This window comes from Oncorhynchus kisutch, linkage group LG18, assembly GCF_002021735.2.
Source record: "Oncorhynchus kisutch isolate 150728-3 linkage group LG18, Okis_V2, whole genome shotgun sequence".
In the NCBI taxonomy this organism is placed as follows: Eukaryota; Metazoa; Chordata; class Actinopteri; order Salmoniformes; family Salmonidae; genus Oncorhynchus; species Oncorhynchus kisutch.
The window spans coordinates 52392388-52416205 of record NC_034191.2 but is presented as its reverse complement, the minus strand read 5'-3'; the positions used below and the strand labels follow the sequence as shown (position 1 = coordinate 52416205).

The following is a 23818-nucleotide window of genomic DNA, read 5'->3' as shown; positions in this document are numbered from 1 at the left end:
ACGTTCAGCTGTGCTTTTTGTAATGTTCTTGTTTTTTTCCCCACACAAATTGCTTCTTTGTAAATGACCAACACTGCCGTGTCTGAGTTTTAGTACATTGGCATTGTCAAATGATTCAACCTTCCAGGGCACCCCATTCACAATCATAAACCAGATAGCTATGCTTCTATGGTTAGCATTGCGGTTAGCTTTACGAAAACCGCTGTAACGAAGAGACTAACTAGTTTGCTAGTTAGTTCCAGTCTATGTTATTGCATTTTCTGTTCATGTCAGGAACAGGTAAAGTGGACAACTGTAAACCTTTTTAGACCTTAATATCTTCCTACTGTAGCTAGCGATCACCTGTAACGCTGGTATTGTAGAGTAGGAATTGGTTTTCTTGAAATAGATAACCACACACTTGCTTAGCCCTATATAGTACGACAAATTCATGATAGTAATCATTTACATTTGGATATTGTCTTTTAAAGGGGCAATCGGCAGTTAACTACATCCATTTTTGGACTTATAAATTAATGATATGTACCCATTGATTCTTGAAGAATATAACTTTCAATACCTTGTGAGCTTAGTTCAACTGTTTTTTCCCATCAGAAACACAGATATGATCTTGTTTTACTCCAATGTTTGTAAACATAGTACATGAAAACAAATGCTGTATAGGCTCAAAACATGGTTAAATCTTTAATATCATGGCTGTTCAATCCCTAGCTCTGTCTTTTAGTTTGTGAGTGGTTACATTTCTCCAGCCCCAACCCACCGATTTTCTTTTTACAGAAACAGTGGCAGGGGTAGAGTTGATCGTTTCATCTGCAGATTGCTGCTTTAATGTAAATGTTTATTATGAATTTGGCGTACTATATAGGGCTTACACTTCCTCTCTGCCACACATGACCTTCCCATGAACTGGTTATTCAACAAGACAATGTTGTATTGGCACCAGTCATAACGCATGACCCATGCCTATACATTTCATGCATTCGTCAGAAATATAATAACCCCCAAGCAATCTGCTGTTGATATCTCATGTTCGTTTACTGTCACAGTATAAGGTTAAGTCGTTTAAACTAGGCCTATTTAATGAATAGGCTATCCCTTGAATTATAGGAATATGACAATTTGATTAGCTATCTAAGCGGTACACATACAGTTGAAGTCGGAAGATTACATACACCATAGCCAAATCCATTTAAACTCAGTTTCACAATTCCTGACATTTGATCCTAGTAAAAATGCACTGTCTTAGCTCAGTTAGGATCACCACTTTATTTTAAGAATGTGAAATGTCAGAATAATAGCAGAGATAATGATTTATTTCAACTTTTATTTATTTCATCACATTCACAGTGGGTCAGAAGTTTGCATACACTCAATTAGTATTTGGTTGCATTGCCTTTAAATTGTTTAACTTTGGTCAAACTTTTCAGGTAGCCTTCCACAGGCTTCCCACAATAAGTTGGGTGAATTTTGGACAATACCTCCTCACAGAGCTGGTGTAACTGAGTCAGGTTTGCAGGCCTCCTTGCTCGCACACGCTTTTTCCATTCTGCCCACAAATTTTTATAGGTTTGAGGTCAGGGCTTTCTGATGGCCAATCCAACACCTTGACTCTGTTGTCCTTAAGCAATTTTGCCACAACTTTGGAAGTATGCTTGGGGTCATTGTCCATTTGGAAGACCCATTTGCGACCAAGTTTTTACTTTCTGACTGATGTTGCTTCAATATATCTACATAATTTTCCTTCCTCATGATGCTGTTAAGAACTCTTTTTATTTTTTTAAATATTTTTTATATATATTGACTTTCAATATAAGTTACAATACATTGAAAGTCAATATATATAAAAAATATTTAAAAAAATAAAAAGAGTTCTTAACAGCATCATGAGGAAGGAAAATGATGTAGATATATTGAAGCAACATCAGTCAGAAAGTAAAAGCTTGGTCGCAAATGGGTCTTCCAAATGGACAATGACCCCAAGCATACTTCCAAAGTTGTGGCAAAATTGCTTAAGGACAACAGAGTCAAGGTGTTGGATTGGCCATCAGAAAGCCCTGACCTCAAACCTATAAAAACAAATCATTAAAATCCAGACAGAAAATATTTACACAAGAAGCAATCTAATATCACACAGTCAAAACTCCGCGCTTCACGGTTGGGATGGTGTTCTTCGGTTTGCAAGCCTCCCTCTTTTTCCTCCTAACATAGCGTTGGTCATTAGGGCCAAACAGTTCTATTTTTGTTTCATCAAACCAGAGGACATGTCTCCAAAAAGTACGATCTTTCTCCCCATGTGCAGTTGCAAATCGTGGTCTGGCTTTTTTATGGCGATTATGGAGCCGTGCCTTCTTCCTTGCTGAGCGGCCTTTCATGTTATGTTGATATAGGACTCGTTTTAGTGTGGATATAGATACTTTTGTATCTGTTTCCTCCAGCATCTTCACAAGGTCCTTTGCTGTTGTTCTGGGATTGATTTTGCACGAGAGTACGTTCATCTCTAGGAGACAGAACACGTCTCCTTCCTGAGCGGTATGACGTCTGTGTGGTCCCATGGTGTTTATACTAGAGGTCGACCGATTAATCGGAATGGCAGATTAATTAGGGCCGATTTCAAGTTTTCATAACAATCGGAAATCGTTGTTTTTGGTGCCCAAAAATAAATAATAAAAAGCCAGACCACGATATATATTTTTTACACCTTTATTTAATCTTTATTTAACTAGGCAAGTCAGTTAAGAACACATTCCTGTTTTCAATGACGGCCTAGGAACGGTGGGTTAACTGCCTCGTTCCTTGTCAGCTCGGGGGATCCAATCTTGCAACCTTACAGTTAACTAGTCCAATGCAATAACGACCTGCCTCTCTCTTGTTGCACTCCACAAGGAGACTGCCTGTTACGCAAATGCAGTAAGCCAAGGTAAGTTGCAAGCTAGCATTAACTTATCTTATAAAAAAAATCAATCATAATCACTAGTTAACTACACATGGTTGATGATATTACTAGATATGGGCCCGATCCCGGGCCCATGAGGTGGTGCACAATTGACCCAGAATCGTTCAGGGAGGGTTTGGCTAGCTTATCCCATCGCGCTCTAGTGACTCCTTGTAGCTGTACGGTGTTCCCTCCAACATGTTGGTGCGGCTGGCTTCCTGGTTAAGTGAGCTATGTGTCAAGAATCTTGGTGGGGTTGTATTTTGGGGAACGCATGGTTCTCGACCTTCGCCTCTCCCGAGTCCGTACAGGAGTTGCAGCGATGGGACAAGACTAACTACTAATTGGGTATCACGACAAGGGGTTGTTTTGAATGTTAAGTTTCCATATAGAATATCTATTTTCATTTGGATACCTTATTTTTTTGCCACTCCACATATGTAAAGGGAAATTGATATCTCATTAATGCAACATCACCCTTCTGCTAAAGGACTTTGTTATCCATTGAGGTTCAATGAAAAAGCTGACAAAAGGTAGCCTAATTTCTCAAATGAATCCAAAGCTTCTGTGCTTCTTACATGCACTAAATATACAAAAGTATGTGGACACCCCTTTAAAATAGTGGTTTCAGCTATTTCAACCACACCCATTGCTGACAGGTGTATACAAAGCCTCAGAAATTGCAGCCCAAATAAATGTCTCGCAGAGTTCAAGTAACAGACACATCTCAACATCAACTGTTCAAAGGAGACTGTGTGAATCAGGCCTTCATGGTTGAATGGCTGCAAAGAAACAACTTCGAAAGGACACCAATAAGAAGAAGAGACTTGACTAGTTAAATAAAGGTTATATGAAAAAAGCCAGCAGGCCTGTCAATGGGAGTACTCGGTGCAGCTGAGTGCCTGCTGTGACTACACACCCAAAACTCCCACTCTCTCCTTCTTCAGTACCAGGTAGCACCTTTGCTTGCTCGCTGACTGACTAGCTGAGCTCCAGTTAGTGTGGAGTGGGAGCGATGATCACTCAAGCCACCCTTTATCGAGTCTGTCCGCATGGGAGAGCCATAACGGCTGGTCTGCAGCCACTTCAGAAGACGAGTCATTCAGGAGTAGAGTCTCCTCCTATTGATTTCCTATGGGGCCCTTCTTACCCTCTGACATGGTGGGTCTCGCGGTTAGTGAGGGATTCGGACCAAGAGATGTGGCGCCGTCTGAGTTTGCGTGGGTGGGTGGTTTGGGTATGTGAGTGGAAATGACTGCTTTTTAGAAAAGAAGCAATGAGAAATGGTAATCCCACTCCCTCGTAAAATTAATAAGGCGTGAAAGGAGAAATTGGTAGGAAATGTTGTTTTCCTAATTCCAAAATAGAAGATATATTTGTTGCCTTTTAATGGTTATATTAACCTGCTGAACTCACTGTCAAATCAGTCAACTGAAAACTCAAACTGATGCTAGGCCTGACTCCTCTCCCCTGCATAGTATATTATGGACTTGTTGCTTGGCTTTGGGGTGAATCCATGGTCTCCTCCCCCCATCACCGAGGTGGTCGCTCGCTGCTCCGCCTGACAAAACAAGGCCTTTGATCCATCGGTTTATTTATTTTTTGTCTCATGTGCAGGCAGCCGGAAGGATTCAGGCCAGTGGGTGACCAGAACTGAAACACAACTATACCCTCTTCCTCGCTCCTCTCATCCCACAGATCGTGAGCCCAAAGTCTTCCGTACCATTCACCCTGGAGAGGTAGGTACCTGACATGGTGTTTTGCCTGAGTTGAACATTGTATTGATGTCGTTGTTTTGTTGTTTTCCTTTTTTACTTGGTGCACTTTACTTGTACTTTACTTGTGACTTGATGCACGATGATGATTTTATTACTTAAAGGGGCAATCTGCAGTTCAAACAAAGCGGTTGCCGGTCACCCTGCCTCTGTTTTGGTAAAGAGCTCAGGGATGGGGCTGGAGAAATGTAACCACTCTCAAATTAATAGACAGAGTTATGGATGGACTGACCAATTGATGTGATCTAAATTTGAGTTTAAACCATGTTTTTAGGCTATACTGTGTTTGTTTACAATGACATTGTTTATAAACAGTGGAGTAAAATATGCTTATTTGGGATTCTGATGGGTTAAGACAGTTGAATTAAGCTCAAAGTGTTTGTTGTATATGTTATGTTCTCCTAGAATCAATCGGTATACAGTGCATTCAGAAAGTATTCAGACCCTGTGACTTTTTCCACTTTTTGTTATGTTAGTCTTATTCTAAAATTGATTAAAAATATATTTCCCCTCATCAATCTACATACAATACCCCAAAATGACATATCAAAAATATTTTTAAAAAGTATCACATTTACATAAGTATCCAGACCCTTTACTTAGTACTTTGTTGAAGCATATTTGGCAGCGATTACAGCCTCTAATCTTTTGGGTTATGACGCTACCAGCTTGGCACACCTGTATTTGGGGAGTTTCTTCTATTCTTCTCTGCAGATCCTCTCAAGTTCTGTCAGGTTGGATGGGGATCATCGCTGCACAGCTATTATCAGGTCTCTCCAGAGATGTTAGATCGGGTTCAAGTCCGGGCTCTGGCTGGGCCACTCAAGGACATTTAGAGATCTGTCCCAAAGCCACCCCTGCATTGTCTTGGCTGTGTGCTTTGGGTCGTTGTGCTTTTGGAAGGTGAACCTTCACCCCAGTCTGAGGTCCTGAGCGCCCTGGAGCAGGTTTTTATCAAGGATCTCTGTGTACTTAGCTCTGTTCATCTTTCCCTCCTGACTAGTCTCCCAGTCCCTGCTGCTGAAAAACATCCCCCACAGCATGATGCTGCCACCAGCATGCTTCACCGTAGGGATGGTGCCAGGTTTCCTCCAGACGTGACGCTTAGCATTCAGGCCAAAGAGTTCAATCTTGGCTTCATCAGACTAGAGAATCTTGTTTCCCGTGGTCTGAGAGTCTTTAGGTTCCTTTTGGAAACTCCAAACGGGTTGTCATGTGCCTTTTACTGAGGAGTGGCTTCTGTCTGTTCACTCTACCAATAAAGGCCTTATTGATGGAGTGCTGCAGAGATGGTTGTCCTTCTGGAAGGTTCATCCATCTCCACAGAGGAACTCTGGAGCTCTGTCACTATGACCGTCGGGTTCTTGGTCACTTCCCTGACCAAGGCCCTCTCCCCCTATTACTCAGTTTGGCCAGGTGGCCAGCTCATGGAAGAGACTTGGTGGTTCCAAACTTCTTCTATTTAAGAATGATGGAGGCCACTGTGTTCTTGGGGACTTTCAATGCTGCAGAAATGTTTTGGTACCTTTCCGAGATCTGTGCCTCACACAATCTTTTGCTCTACGGACCATTCCTTCAACCTCATGACTTGGTTTTTGCTCTGACATGCACTGTCAACTGTGGGACCTTTATAAAGACCGGTGTGTGTGCCTTTCCAAATCCTGTCCAATCAATTGAATATACTCCAGGTGGACTCTAATCAAGTTGTAGCAACATCTCAAGGATGATTAGTGGAAACAGGATGCTCCTAAACTCAATTTCGAGTCTCATAGCAAAGGGTCTGAATACTTATGTAAATGAGACATTTCAGTTTTTTATTTGAAATATAAAAAATAATATATGTAAAAAAAAAATAGTGTTATGGGGTATTCTGTTTAGATTAATGAGGAAAAAATAGTTTTGAATAAAGAAAAAGTCGAGGGGTCTGACCACTTTCCGAATGCACTGTATTATAAAAAAAAAACAATATGTATAGCAAACGAATATTGTCCTTTTTTAATGTGTAGTTTACTCACTTGACCCTTCAGTGCTCTTACACTTCCAGTATCCCCAAAAAGGACATTGATAGGAAGAGGCACAACATTTTATGTAAACACAAATACAAAGTTGCTCCAATGTTAGGCCAACAATGGTTGTGGTGGAATTCTATTCTCCCAACACAATATAGCGAGATTTTTTTCAAAATATCGACATTGGTCATTTATAATTTATGCACACATATAATGCAATATTACAGACAAGCTGCATTATTCAGTTGTGTAATTGTTTATTTCTGTGCATTTGAAACTAGTTTTTTGTTGTATTTGAAGTGACCTGCTGTGCTTTGATAATAACAACCGCTTTTTACGCTGTCAAAATGTCGCCCTACTACGCCTCAAACTGTATTTTGACAGCCATACCATTGCTTTGCCAAAACGGCTGCATTAAAGGGATAGATCCCTTTTTTTTAATGCTTTTGAGTGCACTGTTACGTGATTCTTATACTTTCTACTTGCATTGCTATATGCTTCAAAAATGCTAGCCAGAAGATGCTCAGCATGACTAAATGCCAACAATCTTTAAAATCCTGTTTTAGATTAAATGAAGGCTTATCTAAGGTGTTTAAGTGGAAAATGTGCATGAACAAAAAGCGTGCACTCTCCCTTTTTTAAAGCAGTCTCCTGCTTACAGCAAGAGTGCCTAGAGCAGGACACTCCAACCCCAGTTGTAACGACCCTGATTTCAGTTCATCAACAAGCTAATTATTACAATCAGGTGCACTAGATTAGGGTTTGAGAGAACCTACAGGGTTGGAGAGCCCTGGCCTAGAGTCTATTTTGAGGTCTGAGAGAGATCCGGTTATTAGTTCACCCAAGTCTCTTACCACAAATTGAACAAGTCCATCTTCACTCCGTTGCCCCTTGGCGGTGCGTCAGTCAGATGAGCTTGATGTCAGCCCCGATTGGAGGAGAAGAAGAGATTGCCAGTGAAATGTTTATTACGCCACATTTGTTTGGCAGGCCATTAGGCAGCGTCTTGCCCTCCAATAAATCTTCACTCACATGATGATCACTGGAGAGCACGTCTTTCCCTGGGAATCGAGGACCTCACTTTAAGAAATCATAGCCACTAGTCAGATTGTCCCAGTCCAATGATGAGAGGGAAAGCAAGGAAATGAAAAATAACAGAGAGAGTGCAAAACAAACCAGATGGGCTTCCTTATGAAGAAATACAATCCATCCAAATAAGGATTGATACATCCTGCCCGCAGTGCCTTCAGGTAAGGGAGGTCATTGTGAAAGGAAGCAAACAAACTCAAACAACAGCTAAAACGGGACTAACCACTTCATTCCCAGGGAAAATGGAAAGCAAAACAAATCAGCCCCTGGCAAAAACCATTATTAGGCTGCTTACTAAAAACAACACTTCAGCAACCATGCACCAACACATGCCCTCTCCTGTCAGCAATCGATAGTGAGGCATTAGCATTTTGGAGATATATCCTAGAAATTAGGTATGACCTAAGGGTATTGGTTTTTAGAAGGCAGCCAATAGCCATGCATTATGACCATGGCTACCACCTCAATCCATATCCAAAGGGAACTCGATGTAGCAGAAGCCTCAGAGGCCATGCAACATCTCTTTCATCATGGGGACCATAGACCTGGGCTACTAACGTAATTATACTTTGTACATTACAGTTTTACAGGGCTGTAGGCAGTTTTGAGTGCTATTCCCATGAGTGTAACCGTGTTGCAGAGAACCTTAATCACTTTTTGGGGAGGGGAGTGTTTGGAAAGACGTAAGTAAACACATTAGCTGGCAATCCCCGGGTAATGACCTTGTGTGCAGGGTTGTAGAATTTGCTTGGCTGTCACCGAGATAAATTAGCCATTGTGATAATTGTTGGAAATTGCCAGAGATGCACTGCGGCAGTCCAACTCCAAGAAAGGTCAGTTGTCTACCTTTTAAGAACATGAATATGGAGCCCACTAAATAAAACAAGCAGCATTGCAGATAATGCGATGAACGAGATGCGAGACTTCGCTATCACTGTCACATGCAGTATCTGCACATGTGCACAGGTTCGCTTCACGCCGTTACAGCGTTGTAGGTATGGGACCGGAACAGTGGAGACGTCTACCCTTTGCTCCCTCAATGGTCTTAGATTGTTGTCTCTTCTCATACTATCGCAGTAGGCTTCAAGGTCTTGATCGCTGATCGGCCAAGCTCTCTAGAGGTTGTGGTTCTACGGCCTTTCGCTTTTAATTTGAACATAAACCACAAACTGTTACTTAAAACTATGCACAGTTTCCAATGTTTTGCTCTCAGAGGGATCAATGGATTTCTAAAGTATTATTTTGCTGGCTTGTGGTAGACAACATCTGCAGTACATTAGATTTTAATTAGCAAACCACTACTGGGTTATTCCCTGTTTTGTACTAGTTTGTTGCAGGTCTATTGCTGTGCGACATTACTGTTTTGGCCACAGCAACACTTTTCTTCCCCACCTAATATTACCTGGGATGTGGAACAAATTCCTCAGAAGCATGCTTTCGTGATCATTTACGGTCGCTATATTATCTTAAGAGCAAGTCTCTCCTCTCGCTGGTCTATGGCGGCGTCTCGGGTCGGTGTACCCCATTTTTCTCAGTAAAGCTCATCCTGAGCACCAAACCTTTGCCCGCAAACAGAGCCACACACACACTTGCACAGTCCAGAGAGCATGGTCTAATCTGAAAAAGGTAGTAATACAATTAAGAGTTTATGGTATCCTGGCTTAAATACATGATTCAACAATCTATTACAGCCTTTAAAGGGATCATGTTATGTTGTCTGTCACGGTTTCTGCTCAAGCTCTCATGAAACCATCAACTCTTAATTGTCTTACTACCTTTTTTTTTTTAGATTAGACCATGTTAACCATTAAGTGAGCAAATGGCTTTTGTGATTTGCCAAGTCATCCATTCTAGCTCATTGCACACTCTGACCTGTTGTAATTTGGTAACTGGTAAATGACAGTTGAGCTCCTATACATTTTAGGATAGCTTAATTCTGGTCTTAGCTGATTCACGTTGAGATTAAACCTGACTGATATGGATTGAGACTTAATTTGACTGACCTGAACGTCTTTGAGAGTGATGAAGTTTGAGGACATTGACAACTGGCTTCCAAACAGGTCATAGAGTACCACAGTGTGAGTCACAATACCCCTAACCTCGTGGTCAAACAGGGAAATGGTTCCAATCGTTGTTCCACCATTCAATTTTTCCATAGGGAATTTTAGAAACGCTTTAAAAAAGGGTTGCGTTTCGTGTACGCTTACCCTGGCGCGACATTTTGACAACCGTGTAAATCTCTCTAAGACAAGGTGACTTTTATCAATATATTCGGCTGTATTTACCCCCCGAAAATGAAATGCTAATGTGGCAATCATAAAGAACTACAAATGCCATGATGATCTGGACAAGACTGCCGAATCGAGGCAGAATCTCTGGATTAACTATCTAATGTTAGCTACATGTAGTATTTAATAAATTCCCAACATTTCTTTAAATAGATAATTCTATGAACTGTCTTGTGCAAAATAAACGAATTGACACAATACCTGTTCGCAAAGGTGTCAGCGAGAGATGATATGCAGGAGCTTGCAGGGATTTGTAGTTTTGCATGATGTCTACTTTGATGCTAATTAGCATTTTCGAATCTGAGCGTAAATGGAGCTGCATATATTGATAAAAGTCACTTTGTCCGGGAGAGATTTACATGATTATCAAAATGTCACGCCAGGACAAGCCTACACGAAACACAGCCATTATTTTAAGTGTTTCTAAAATCCCCTATGGACAAATGAATGGTGGAAAAACGATTGGAACCATTTTCCTGTTGGACCGCTAGGTTTTATGGGTATTATGACACCTCCACTGTGGGGCTCTATAGGCCCTGAAAGTCGCGGGCATGGGTAGGCCTTGGGCATAAAATCCATGCCCATGCAGGGCTCTAGTCCTGCGAGACAAACTCTGTTTTCCACCATTTCATTTCAGGGAGAAGTTTTAGCGCTCACATACAAGATCAGAGTCTTACTAAGGGATGAACTGTAGCACTTTAAGTTTAAGGGCACGGTTGTTTTTCCAAAGACAGGTTTTCTTTTCCGATAGATATCCTCGTGTCATAAAAAGTGCATTTGGAGTTAAAAGGAATCATCGGATAACTGCAGCTTTGCTCCAACTTTGATTAAAAAGAGGCTATGTAATATAGATCCCCGTGCTGTGTGGGCTCCCGTTGTAGTGTTCAGTGGGTCTTTCACACAAAAGGTTCTCAAGGTTGTTGTTGAAATGTTGGCTAAGCGGTCGCTGGTTAGAGCCTGCAGAGAATTGTTATCAATTTTTCTGCATTAGAAAGCAGGCTGTCAGTATGTTCCAGTGGCGTAAAGAGCGTACATTTTAAAAACAAGAACATGGTGCTGTCTGTTTTGCTTAGTATAAGGAATTTGAAATGATGTTTACTTGTACTTTTACTTCTGATACATAATTTTATTTTAGCAATTACATTTACTTTTGATACTTAAGTATATTTAAACCAAATACTTTTAGACTTTTACTCAAGTAGTATTTCACTGGGTGTAACGGCTCTCTTCTATCTCCTCCTCTGACGAAGAGTTAGAACAAGGATCGGACCAAAATGCAGCGTGATGATGATTCATGATATAATTTTAATGAAGGAAAACCTATACATACAGAAACTACAAAACTAACGAAATGAAAACCGAAACAGCCCTATCTGGTGCAAACACAAAGACAGGAACAATCACCCACGAAAACACTCACAGAATATGGCTGCCTAAATATGGTTCCCAATCAGAGACGACGATAATCACCTGACTCTGATTGAGAACTGCCTCAGGCAGCCATAGACTACGTAGACACCCCACAAAACCCCTAAGACAAAAACACACCACAATAACCCATGTCACACCCTGGCCTGACGAAATAATTAAAGAAAATACTAAGACCAAGGCGTGACACTGGGTGACTTTCACTTTTACTTGAGTCATTGTCTATTAAGGTATCTTCACTTTTACTCAAGTATGACAATTGGGTACTTTTCCCACCACTAGTATGTTCCATACACAGTTGCGGACAAATATATTGGCGCCCTTGCACTTTCCTTAAATAAGTCCCTATTTCTTCTGTAAACTTAAGTTTACAATTTTTTATTTAGAAAAAAAACATGGCATGGACACATTTATTGGCACCCCAGAGCTAGTACTTGGGACGGAGACCAAAAGTTTATTTCTTTTAGTTTCATCTTATTTTAGAAGAATTTATAATTCCCTATAAGAAAAGTGCAATATATTTGGCTGCAACTGTCTTTTGCAATGGGACCAAATGAGTAAACAAAAAGCCCAAGCATGACCATTGACAGATGGGTTCTCATGAAAAGCCTCACTCTCGAACTTGTGCAGGGTTGTACACACACGCACCATCTTACTGCTTGACAGTAGCTGAAGACAATGCACTGTGATGAATGGGCAGTTCAATATATCCTGTCTCCCTGTGGGGCGTGCCTGAACTTGACCAAGCCCTAAACTTTGTAATACCAACCTTCTTTGCAATTGGCGGTCTGTTCCACTCTTTTTGATCCCCCGCAGCATTCATTTCTGAACAGAAAGCAGTATGTTTTCTCACCGGTGATCAATTCAAATTTCTAGGGTTGGTGGTGTGTAACAACCTTTTAGTGACAGCATGCAGATGCGGGTGTCAGTGAATTAACGTGCGGGCGTGTAGGCTTGGGCATCGCAGACACGTCAATTCACTGACGCCTGCATCTGGATGCTGACACTGAAAGGTTATTGCACACCTCCAACCCCGGTCCCTGCTAGTATTAGTACACCCCACGCACTTCCACCAACACAGGTGGTCTTCAGCTCCCTCACTGTTTCTGCTATTTTAGTGTTCCCTCTGTCTATGCAACCCTTCAGTGTATTTCACAGATGGCACAACCGGTGTGTTTTCTCAGTCAGCTTCCCAGCTGTACCCACATTTAAATACTGAAATTAGTGCTCGATTGAATTGATTGCTTAGTATAGGGTGTCCACCAACTCTGCTCAGAGTGGGTGAAAATGCGCTTTGGGGATGAAAGATGAGTTCAGCGGGAAAGTGAGCCCGTCAGGTAGCATTTATAAGCGCACATTATCCAGCATAGCTGACGTGATGCTGTGCAAATGTTCCTTATTTCATACCACTTCTTTTCTCTGGCCATTTATTGAGTCACTGTAATTTTGGGCATCCTACAAGGGTTAAAAACTCCAATAACCTTTTTCTTAGGATTTTTTTTTTTATGATCTAGACATGAGGTTTGGACCATTGGTTTTCTTAGAGGATTATCTACACAATTCACTTTACCCATTGGTTAACATATAGGTTTTTGATTGGACGCCCTCCCTACTCCGTATCCCTTAAGAGTAGAATTTCGCCTGAATTGACGACTTCCATTCAAAAACAAATGCCTAGGTGCTGTCTTATGCTTGTGTGTTTTTATATAGAAATCACACACAAAAAACCTGCAGAGGACCCTCAATACCAACTATCCGACACTTTGATCTTGTACGTGACATAGTTGAATGAGCTGAGAATCTTGGAATAGTCCCTGAGCAGCAGACTACAAACCAACCCTGCCTGCAGAGTCTCAAATGACTTCTCAAAAGGAGAGCTGCCTGCCGCCTTGTGAATCAGCCCTTTTTAAATTCACTTGTTTTGTCCCAAGAGGAATCAAGTTGTGTTTGCCTCTGTCAACCCTGACATGCAGTCTTGGGGAAGAAGTCTAGTCTATTTCCTTCCACAATGACACGCTCCAGGGAAATGTAATCTCTATTCCCACTACAGTACACAATCACCTTAGAGCAACATGGCCTCACCTTGCTCACCACCATTCAATGTCCATCACTTATAAAGGCTCCACAGCACTTTTTCATATATGAACCACACATATGCACTTTGCATATATGAACCACGCATATGGAAAGTGTGTAGTAAGCATACTGGATAATTGTTTTGTGGCAGTTGTGTTAACATTATGTTAGAGGTTATTTCATCAGATCTGCCGGTTGATGGAGACTGGACAAATAGAGCCAATGCAAATAGAACACGTTTGGCCCCCCTAGGGCCAGTGGGATAGATACTGGCTTTGATGGTGTGGGGTTGAATGTATGTGGTGGGAGTGAAGAGTCCAGCCTCCACACATTTCTCAGCCACCCGTAAAAATACACCTTGTTTGTGCTGTCGTCGCTCACAACTCCCACTCTGGCTTCAGACAATTGCTGTGTGCTGCGCTTCTCCAGGGGAAAGACGGGCCATTTTTATTGCATTTTTATCCCTGGTATTGCAGGTTTCATCTTATATCATGAGTCAAAACACGCTTTGTTCTCTTTGCGTTAAGGTCGTAGAAACAGTGACATTGACCTCCCTTTATTTAACTCGGGCAAGTCAGTTAAGGACCATTCTCTTATTTACGAAGATGGCCTACCATGGCCAAATCCTAACGCGGACGCAGGGCCAATTGTGCACAGGAAGCAGTGTTCTCGCCATGGCATGGGTGGAGCGCCATCCATGCGTGCGTGAGTGAGAGATCGGAGTGGAGATATCCCTTCCAGTCTGGTGGTACAAGGTCTGCGTGTGGGGGGAGAGAGGAGTAGGTACCACCAGTTACTGGCCCGACCCAAGGGCTGCATGCCCTGGCCTAGTGCCCAGGTGTGAACTCCCCGGACGCTATGAGGGCTCCTCGACTCTCGGTTGCCTGTATCAATGGCCAGCTCATCAGTCTACCACGGTCCTCACTGTGTGTGCAGTGAGGAAGCATTAACCATGGGGCAGTTTGCTCTTGCTTTCCCAAAGCCGCTTAAGGCTAACCCGATCGAGTTGGGAAGAAGCAGTGCTTCCCTGTTATTTCTGACTTTTACTTGAAATCAAAATAGTGTAGTAGTGGCAACAGTACTAGGTAAGAAAGGGATTTAGCTGAGGGTAAAGGAACACTCCACCCAAAAATGATCTTTTGGTATTTCTTTTTCTTTTTCAGTATTTTGAAAGCTATATCTCTTAAACTTGATTGCTGACATGCAAAATATTTTGGGACTATATCAACAATGGACTAATGAAACCCATATCAAAAGACTGATGTTTTAGTAAGGTAAGCTAAATACTAGTGTGAAGACTCTCACTGTGTCTCACCATGCCACCATTGATTACATTGATATTTTTAGGAGCTAGCATTGAGTTATGTGCTACTTCTTTCGTAATATCGAACACTTTCCATGTATAATGTCTCTTTCAACATCAGCGACTTCGAAGGGCAGCAGGTTTTTGACGCATGTCATTCTGTGCCATGGTCTCATTGATAAGTTATTACCTCATTGACCTTGGGTGGTGTTTTGTCTCTTATTCATTCCTGTCATGGCCCTCGGCGGATGGCATGATGCCATGGTTTGCCACCCCTACGGACTGCAGCTGCTGATTTATAGCCACTGTCCCCCGAGTACCAGTTTTATAGGGTGAAATCCAACCTCCAAATACTACGAGGTGCCAGCGAGTCTCTGAACCACATAATTGATTGGATCGCCTTTGCACTTGATTTTGTTTACGACGTTACATTTTGTGCAATGTAATTTTGACATCCGTGGTTTCCGATCTACACTGAACAAAAATATAAACGCAACATGCAACAATTTTAAAAGATTTTACTGCGTTACAGTTCATATAAGGAAATCAGTCAATTAAAATCAAAAATCAAAATCTATGAATTTTACATGACTGGGAATACACATGCATATGTTGGTCACAGATGCCTTTAAAAAAAAAAATAGGGGTGTGGATCAGAAAACCAGTCAGTATCTGGAGTGACCATCATTTTCCTCATGCAGCGCGAGACATCTCCTTCGCATAGAGTTTGTCAAACTCTGCGGTTGTGAGGCCGGTTGGACGTACTTCCAAATCCTCCAAAATGACGTCGGAGAGAAATGAGCATTCAATTCTCTGGCAACCGCTCTGGTTGACATTCCTGCAATCAGCATGCCAATTGCACGCTCCCTCAAGACTTGAGACGTCTGTAGCATTGTTGTTGTGTGACAAGACTGCACATTTTAGAGTGGCTTTTTATTGTCCCCAGAACAAGGTGCACCCGTGTAATAATAATGCTGTTTAATCAGCTTCTTGATATGCAGCACCTGTCCGGTGGATGGATTATCTTTTGTACTGAACATTTAGGATTTTTTTTATTTCATCTCAACATGGGACCAACGCTTTTTACATGCTGCGTTTCTTAATATTTTTGTTCAGTATAAATTCTTGATCTGATAGCTGTACGTGGCAGGACCTAGTGTGCTGGATTGTAGTTCTAATTCTAGTGGTTCAGATGTTTATCCATCCCCTCAGCATTGCCCCAAATCATGAAATGAAATACTGATAAGATACTGTATGTTCAAAGAAGGAATAAGAGACCTGTCAGAGAGAGTCACCTTTTAGTTACCAAATGTGTTAGTCTTTGAGCACCCTTAGTGGATTTGCCATCAACCGGATGCATCTGGTTTTCAGGGATACAACAAATTCAACCTAGCTTCTTTTTCCATTGAAAACCTGATGTGGGAACTCCGCTCAGGCGTTTTCTTTTAAGCCTGCTACGTTAGGTTAGTCTTTGAGCGGTCTTTTGGCACCCAGTGCTAATACAGGCCAGTTTCGTAGTTAATATTATGTTAGTACCAGCTTGAATTGGGCTTTAAGATAAAGTGTTACCAAGTCCTATCTGTGTTTCCTGCACCCATGTTGGCTCTTTCTGTTTTTAGTTCCCTGCAGGCCTACTCTGCCACGTCTGTGCCAAGCCAAATGCTTGTGCATTAGCCAAGCAGCCATGGGAACAGACGTATGGTGCAGCGACCATGCCAGCCTTGTCAGGCTAAAATAGACTATCTGGAGAAGCGACGCTTCAAGCACTCCATACCAGTGTAAACAAATTACAGCACAGTTGGAAGACCTTCACCTTAATCAAAGAACACAACCAACTTGTAAACTACTGCCCTGATACCCTTCCAGCCCTAGATGTGATACCACGCTCCCACTAGGACATTCTGAACACAAATATTCTGAACACATTTGCCAAGTGTCTCCAAGATTTGAAGCGGCATCAAAGCCTTGTATTACAAGGAATGACTACCCAGCCGGCACCTCAGGGGTCAAAGTAATCAATTGTGTGCATGAAGCAGATTTGATTTCCTAGCAATGAAGTAACCATGTTGCTAAAAAATTACTCCCAGCACTGTTAAGAATATTATTACTTTTCGATTTTTTTTAAGACATAATAATATTGTAAGATCCTTTAGACATACGGGCCGTGATGGACTAATATTGGAGTGGAGTGGATCAGTCTGTACTGTGTAGTTTTCCAATCACATCCCTAACCAGAACATCTTGGGTGGGAATGTTAAGTGCTCTTTGCTCTTCTATATTGATTAAGAAGATATATTTTATCAGTCTTCTTCTCCGGTTGTTAGTATAGTGACATGCTTTGGCACTACTTTCATACAGTTTGGTTCCTCACTGGCGGTTGTGTTTTCGCCAGCTAGTGCCGAGTGATGGAGTAGGTGCTTCAGCAGCCGCATAGCTGTCCGGGCCTGAGAGCTGGTGTGAAACATGACTCCGCTGGGTCCGCGGCAGGGTCCCGCTCATTGAGCAGACATCCACAGGAAAGGCCAACGTAATTCTCGCCATCAATTACTCTTGCAGTCACAAGCCACATCCGCGTGCCCCCGCATGCCTTACCGTGGCGCGCCGGGGTGTAAACGAGAGCATGCAGCCAGCCGATAAATACCACATCTATCTCCCTCCTCTCTGGTGCTTTTTCTCTGTACCTTCCCTCTGTGAGTGATTTAAAAAAATATATATATATTTCTCTTTATTTTCTCTCCCTCTTTATATCGTTCTGTTTCCTCTTCATTATTCTCTTGTTCTTCCCTCTCTCTCTCTGACTTTCTCTCTTCTAGTCCCGTATCCTGCTTTCTCTGTATCAAAACGTTTCCATTTCACATGATGCGCTTTTCTCATCCCCCTCTCCTTTTTCGTTTTACTCTGTTCGCTCTGTCGTCCATCTTTCAGACCATCTCTCTCACTTACCCAATTCTCTACCTGTCATGTTCTCATTTATCCTTTTTATTCTTTACGTCTCCTTTTCAGTTTGCATTCTCCCTCCCTGCTTCCCTCTAATTCTCCCCTTCGTAGCACTTGATGCCCGATGACAAGATGATTGATTACGTCAGTCTCTCTACCATCAAGGAGATGATGAGTGGTTGTAAAGAGTTGCCTACGGGAAGGTCCAGAGGACGTGACTTAGGTCATCCCGTCATCTGAACATCCTCTTTATTTGTCCTCTTCATGGCTTCTGCCGCATCGTTGACATTGCTACTGGTATTTCTACAGCTTTTTTTTTAAGTCACCATTGTCATTATGATTAGACTGAATCTGTGTCGGCAGAATCTCCCTAATCCTCCAACTCGCTGAAGGGAGGGATGAGAACACCCCCACAGACGTTGTCTGTCTGGGGTTCACGCAATCATTGTCAACTTTGTCATCGGATATTCATCATCATCATAGATTCCATCGTCGTCATCATAACCATCATCATCATCATCATAACCTTCATCGCTGTCGTCACCACCGTCACCATCAACACCACCTCCTTTGATCTCCATCCTATTTGTCAGGTGACTGGTAGTGGCTGCACACCTGAATGAGTCTGCCCGCAGTTATTTTTCTCAGCAGACATATGGAGAGAGAGATTGCGAGAGCCTCCCTCTGCGATGATGTGGCAAAGCGCAGCTCGATTCTCTCAACCAAGGCGTCAATTAAGGGACTGCAGCAGTGTGTCCTTCTGCCAAGTGGAGTAAAAGGGCTTTGAGTTCCAGTGTTTCCCCACGCACCATGGGCCTTAATAATATCTCCACAGTGTCGATGTCTGTGCCCCCGCATAAATCAAATTAGCATAATATATATATCAATTTTTTTATCTGTTCTTTTAAGCTAGAGATATCTGTTTTTGCATTGGATGCGTCTCAATTCACCACATCTGCCAATGTCACACTTCCGCCTCTACAGTGAAAGGTGACAGAGCTAAAGTAGTGTTTGTCCGCCCATGAGACATCCCTAACATCGGTCATCTCACAAAATCATCTGTAACGTCCAAACTTTTATGACCCCTCTATGGAAAGGTGTCTCTAACAAACACAATGATTTTCTCAGTTTTGCCCCCCCACAAGCGTCTTGGGTCTCATCTGAAGCCCGTACAGCTGATCTGACTTCTGTCTTTAGCGTCTGAACAGTTTGGGCTACACGCTAATATGTACAGGTCTGTTTTGCTCTAGGATGCCCACAGGCCTCAATACTTGTCTGAAGGTCCCCTGGTACCAGTTCCACAAATGTATGGAATTATAAATGGAGACTATTTAGTGACAAAAAATAAGATATTATTATTTTATTTGCAGGTATTTAACATGTTTCCTGAACTTTCTTATAATTCTCAGATATACAATGTATTCAGACCCCTTCCCTTTTTCCACATTTTGTTACATTACAGCCTCAAAATTGATTACATTTGTTTTCTTCTCATCAATCTACACTCAATACACCATAATGACAAAGTGAACAAAGGTTTTTATAAATTTTTCCTAATTTATAATTTCTTTAAACAAATACATTATTTACATAAGTATTCAGACCCTTTGCTATGAGACTTGAAATTGACCTCTGGTGCATCCTGTTTCCATTGATCCTCCTTGATGTTTCTACAACTTGATTGGAGTCCATCTGTGGTAAATTAAATTGATTGGACATGATTTGGAAAGGCACACACCTGTTTATATAAGGTCCCACAGTTGACAGTGCATGTCAAAGCAAAAACCAAGGCATGAGGTTGAAGGAATTGTCCGTAGAGCTCAGAGACAGGATTGTTTCGAGGCACAGATCTGGGGAAGGGTACCAAAACATTTCTGATGCATTGAAGGTCCCCAAGAACGCAGAGGCCTCGATCATTCTGAAATGGAAGAAGTTTGGATCCACCAAGGCTCTTTCTAGAGCTGGCCATCTGGCCAAACTGAGCAATCGGGAGAGAAGAGCCTTGGGCAGGGAGGTGACCAAGAATCCGATGGTCACTCTGACAGAGTTCCAGAGTTCCTCTGTTGAGATGGGAGTACCTTCCAGAAGAACAACCATCTCTGCAGCACTCCACCAATCAGGCATTTATGATATTGGCAAGATGCCAGAAGGCACCTAAAGGACTCTGACTATGAGAAACAACATTGTCTGGTCTGATGAAACCAAAGTTGAACTCTTTGGCCTGAATGCCAAGCATCACATCTGGAGGAAACCTGTCACCATCCCTACGGTGAAGCATGTTGGTGGCAGCATCATGCTGTAGGGTTGCTTTTCAGCGGCAGGGACTGGGAGACTAGTCAGGATCGAGGGAAATGTGAATGGAGCAAAGTACAGAGAGATCTTTGATGAAAACCTGCTCCAGAGCGCTCAGGACCTCAGTTTCACCTCCCAACAGGAAAACGAACCGGAGCGCACAGCCAAGACAACACAGGAGTGGCTTCGGGACAAGTCTCTGAATGACCTTGAGTTGCCCATCCAGAGCCAGGATTTGAACCCGATTGAACATCTCTGGAGAGACCTGAAAATAGCTGTGCAGCGACGCTCCCCATCCAACCTGACAGAGCTTGAGAGGATATGCAGAGAAGAATGTGAAAAATGTCTCAAATACAGGTGTGCCAAGCTTGTAGCATCATACCCAAGAAGACTCGAGGCTGTAATCGCTGCCAAATGTGCTTCAACAAAGTAATGAGTAACGGGTCTGAATACTTAAGTAAACGTGATATTTCCTTTTGTCTAATAACCTGCACTTGTTTTGTCTTTATGGGGTATTGTGTGTTGATTGATGAGGGGGGGGGACTTTCATCCAGATGTAACAAAATGTGGAAAAGGTCAAGGGGGCTGAATACTTTCCGAATGCACTGTAGAACAAACTTCCTTTTAGATGTTTTTTGGGGAAGATCTGTCATTATTCAATGTGTTTTGTATTGGCTAATAGCAGTAAGGCCATATTAAATTTTAATCAAATAATGTTTGATGATCTTTGGTGTAAAGTTATTAAAACAATTTCAAATAATTTAGTAGAACCCCCCCCCCCCCCCCCCCTTTTTAGGGAAGAGCAGTGGACAACGACTTTCCCACCGACTAAGCCAAGTTCTAGTTTCTTACTGATGCTGTGATGTTGTTATGGACTGCTTGTGTGAGAGACTGTTTGAAAAGAGGTAGTGGCACACATAGAAATAGGGGGGTCGAGAGTGGAGGCGCCAAGGTGCAGTGGGAAAAGAGATGGAATTTTAGCCAGTGGGGAAAGAGTGGGTGTTGCGGCTTTGGGAGTTAATTTTGGGACCATTAGCTTTGTGACCTTTACACTTTATAACTCGCACACACTGAGCTGTGGCTTGAACAGACACCTCCTTGCTGAAGGACTTTAAGCTCACCAACCATATTATTTTATTTTTTGTACCTTTTTATAGAACGTTGTTACTTCAAATATCACACTGACTGCCCACTGTATTCCATGTTAAGATGCAATACTCTGAATGTAATCATAATACATTATATGATACCAATTAATGTATAGGTAATCTTAATGATAACGATGTCAAAATGAATCAGATAATAACAAATATTGTACAATGTACTGTATCGATGAAAGATTTCCCATTTCCATCACTCCTCCTCCAAATGGTTATTTAAAATAATAATAATTAGGAAAACAAATTGTGCATCTTATTTGCACAGTTTTCTACCAGAATTTACATTTACGCTCTTCATTTCAAACTAATGCTTATTTTCTTTTTACTTTTGCATTCAGGCCTGAAGTGTGTTGTGGCTACCGATGCTATTTCGATAACACTAGCTGGTTAGTATGTACAGTTAAAGTCCGGAGTTTACATACAGTACACCTAAGCCAAATACATTTAAACTCAGTTTTTACAATTCCTGACATTTTAATCCTAGTAAAAATGCCATGTTTTAGGTCAGTTAGGATCACCACTTTATTTTAAGAATGTGAAATGTCAGAATAATAGTTGAGTGATTTATTATATATAGCTTTTATTTCTTTCATCACATTCCCAGTGGGTCAGAAGTTGACAAAGACTCAATTAGCATTTGGTAGCATTGCCTTTAAATTGTTTATCTTGGGTCAAACGTTTCGGGTAGCCTTCCACAAGCTTCCCACAATAAGTTGGGTGAATTTTGGCCCATTCCTCCTGACAGAGCTGGTGTAACTGAGTCAGGTTTGTAGGCCTCCTTTCTCCAAATGCTTTTTCAGTTCTGCCCACATTTTCTATAGGATTGAGGCCAAGGCTTTGTGATGGCCACTTCAATACCTTGACTTTGTTGTCCACAACTTTGGAAGTATGCTTGGGGTCATTGTCCATTTGGAAGACTCATTTGCGACCAAGCTTAAACTTCCTGACTGATGTCTTGAGATGTTGCTTCAATATATCCACATAATTTTCTGCCTCATGATGCCATCTATTTTGTGAAGTGCACCAGTCCCTCCTGCAGCATAGCACCCCCACAACATGATGCAGCCACCCCCGTGCTTCACGGTTGGGAGGGTGTTCTTCGGCTTGCAAGTCTCCTGCTTTTTCCTCCAAACATAATGATGGTCATTATGACCAAACAGTTATTATGGCCAAACAACTATTGTTGTTTTGTCAGACCAGAGGACATTTCTCCAAAAAGTACGATCTTTGTCCCCATTTACAGTTGTAGTTTTTTTTAATGGCGGTTTTGGAGCAGTGGCTTCTTCCTTGCCGAGCGGCCTTTCAGGTTATGTCGATTTAGGACTTGTTTTACTGTGGATATAGATACTTATGTACCTGTTTCCTCCAGCATCTTCACAGGATCCTTTGCTGTTGTTCTGTGATTGATTTGCATACAGTGAAATAATCTGTCTGTAAACAATTGTTGGAAAAATGACTTGTGTCATTCACAAAGTAGATGTCCTAACCGACTTGCCAAAACTTTAGTTTGTTGACCTAAGTGTATGTACATTTACGACTTCAACTGTACAAGTGTTGTCTGCTGATGATAGTTTCTAACTCTAGCTGGTTAGTGTATTTAAGTGTTGGTTCTAGAGCAGACATTTACCTGCTGTAGCTGGTGTGGACAGGCCATATCAATTTGAGCCTCTTCATTCAGGGCTCAGGGAGATTGCTGTCAGCAAGTTATCATCCTCTGCCACCTCTGCACAATTCCGCCTATATGCCTGACACACACATACAGCGCAAGCACCCTCACACACACACTCGATGCAAGTGCACTCACATCAGTGTTTTCCACAAGCACATGGATAGACCAGCCAAATAGAAAATGTAGCCTGCCAGCCCCCCCACCTCCAAACAAGCTGTATTGTTGATGGCCGTTAAGACACTCTACTGCTAGATTGTATTTTCAGCCAGCAATTGTCAGGAAAAAACACTGATAGAATTTTTTTTTACTTTTAGGAAAAACAAAATTTTAAACTGCTGACTTCAAGCTTCCTTTTTAAGAGGCTTTTTTCATGTATTTTATCTTAGCTATCTGCAATACAGTTATTATTGCAGAATGAAGCAGGTGTTAAACATGGCCTTTGCTTTACATAAAAGCAACAGTTGACTACTCCATTGTCAACACTTTGATTAAATCAGTAGAACTGAAGTGCCTTCAGAAAATATTCACACCCCTGGACTTTTTCCATATTTTGTTGCATGACAGCCTGAATTTAAAATGTATCAAATTGAGATACCCCATAATGTCAAAGTGGAATGATGTTTTTGGACATTTTTACAAATAGTGTATCATGCATGTTTTGAAAGACACACAAAAAAAGAGAATAGGTTGCCAGTCGGCCCACGAATCATACTACATTTCTGCCGATAGGTGATAAGCAAGAGGTTCTGTAATAACATTTTGACTGCTTTCATCTTATTAACCAAAGACCAATAAAAAAAGGATGTTTCACTCAATAGGTTGTCTCTGCTCAGCCGATGTAGCAATGTTGTCGTTTGATG

General features: G+C 41.8%; 1 protein-coding gene across 2 annotated transcripts in view; it reads left to right on the top strand.

Moving 5' to 3' along the window:
- Positions 1-23818, top strand: part of fars2 (phenylalanyl-tRNA synthetase 2, mitochondrial) — a 119582-nt gene that overhangs the window by 328 nt on the left and 95436 nt on the right. Inside the window, exons 1-2 of one of the 2 annotated variants that reach the window (XM_020507429.2) lie at positions 252-279; positions 4550-4671. In XM_020507429.2, the coding sequence (XP_020363018.1) occupies positions 267-279; positions 4550-4671 (135 nt within the window). In that variant the 5' untranslated portion in view covers positions 252-266. Of the gene's footprint in view, positions 1-251; positions 280-4549; positions 4672-23818 lie in introns of those variants that run through there. The other variant, XM_020507428.2, reaches the window with a different exon arrangement.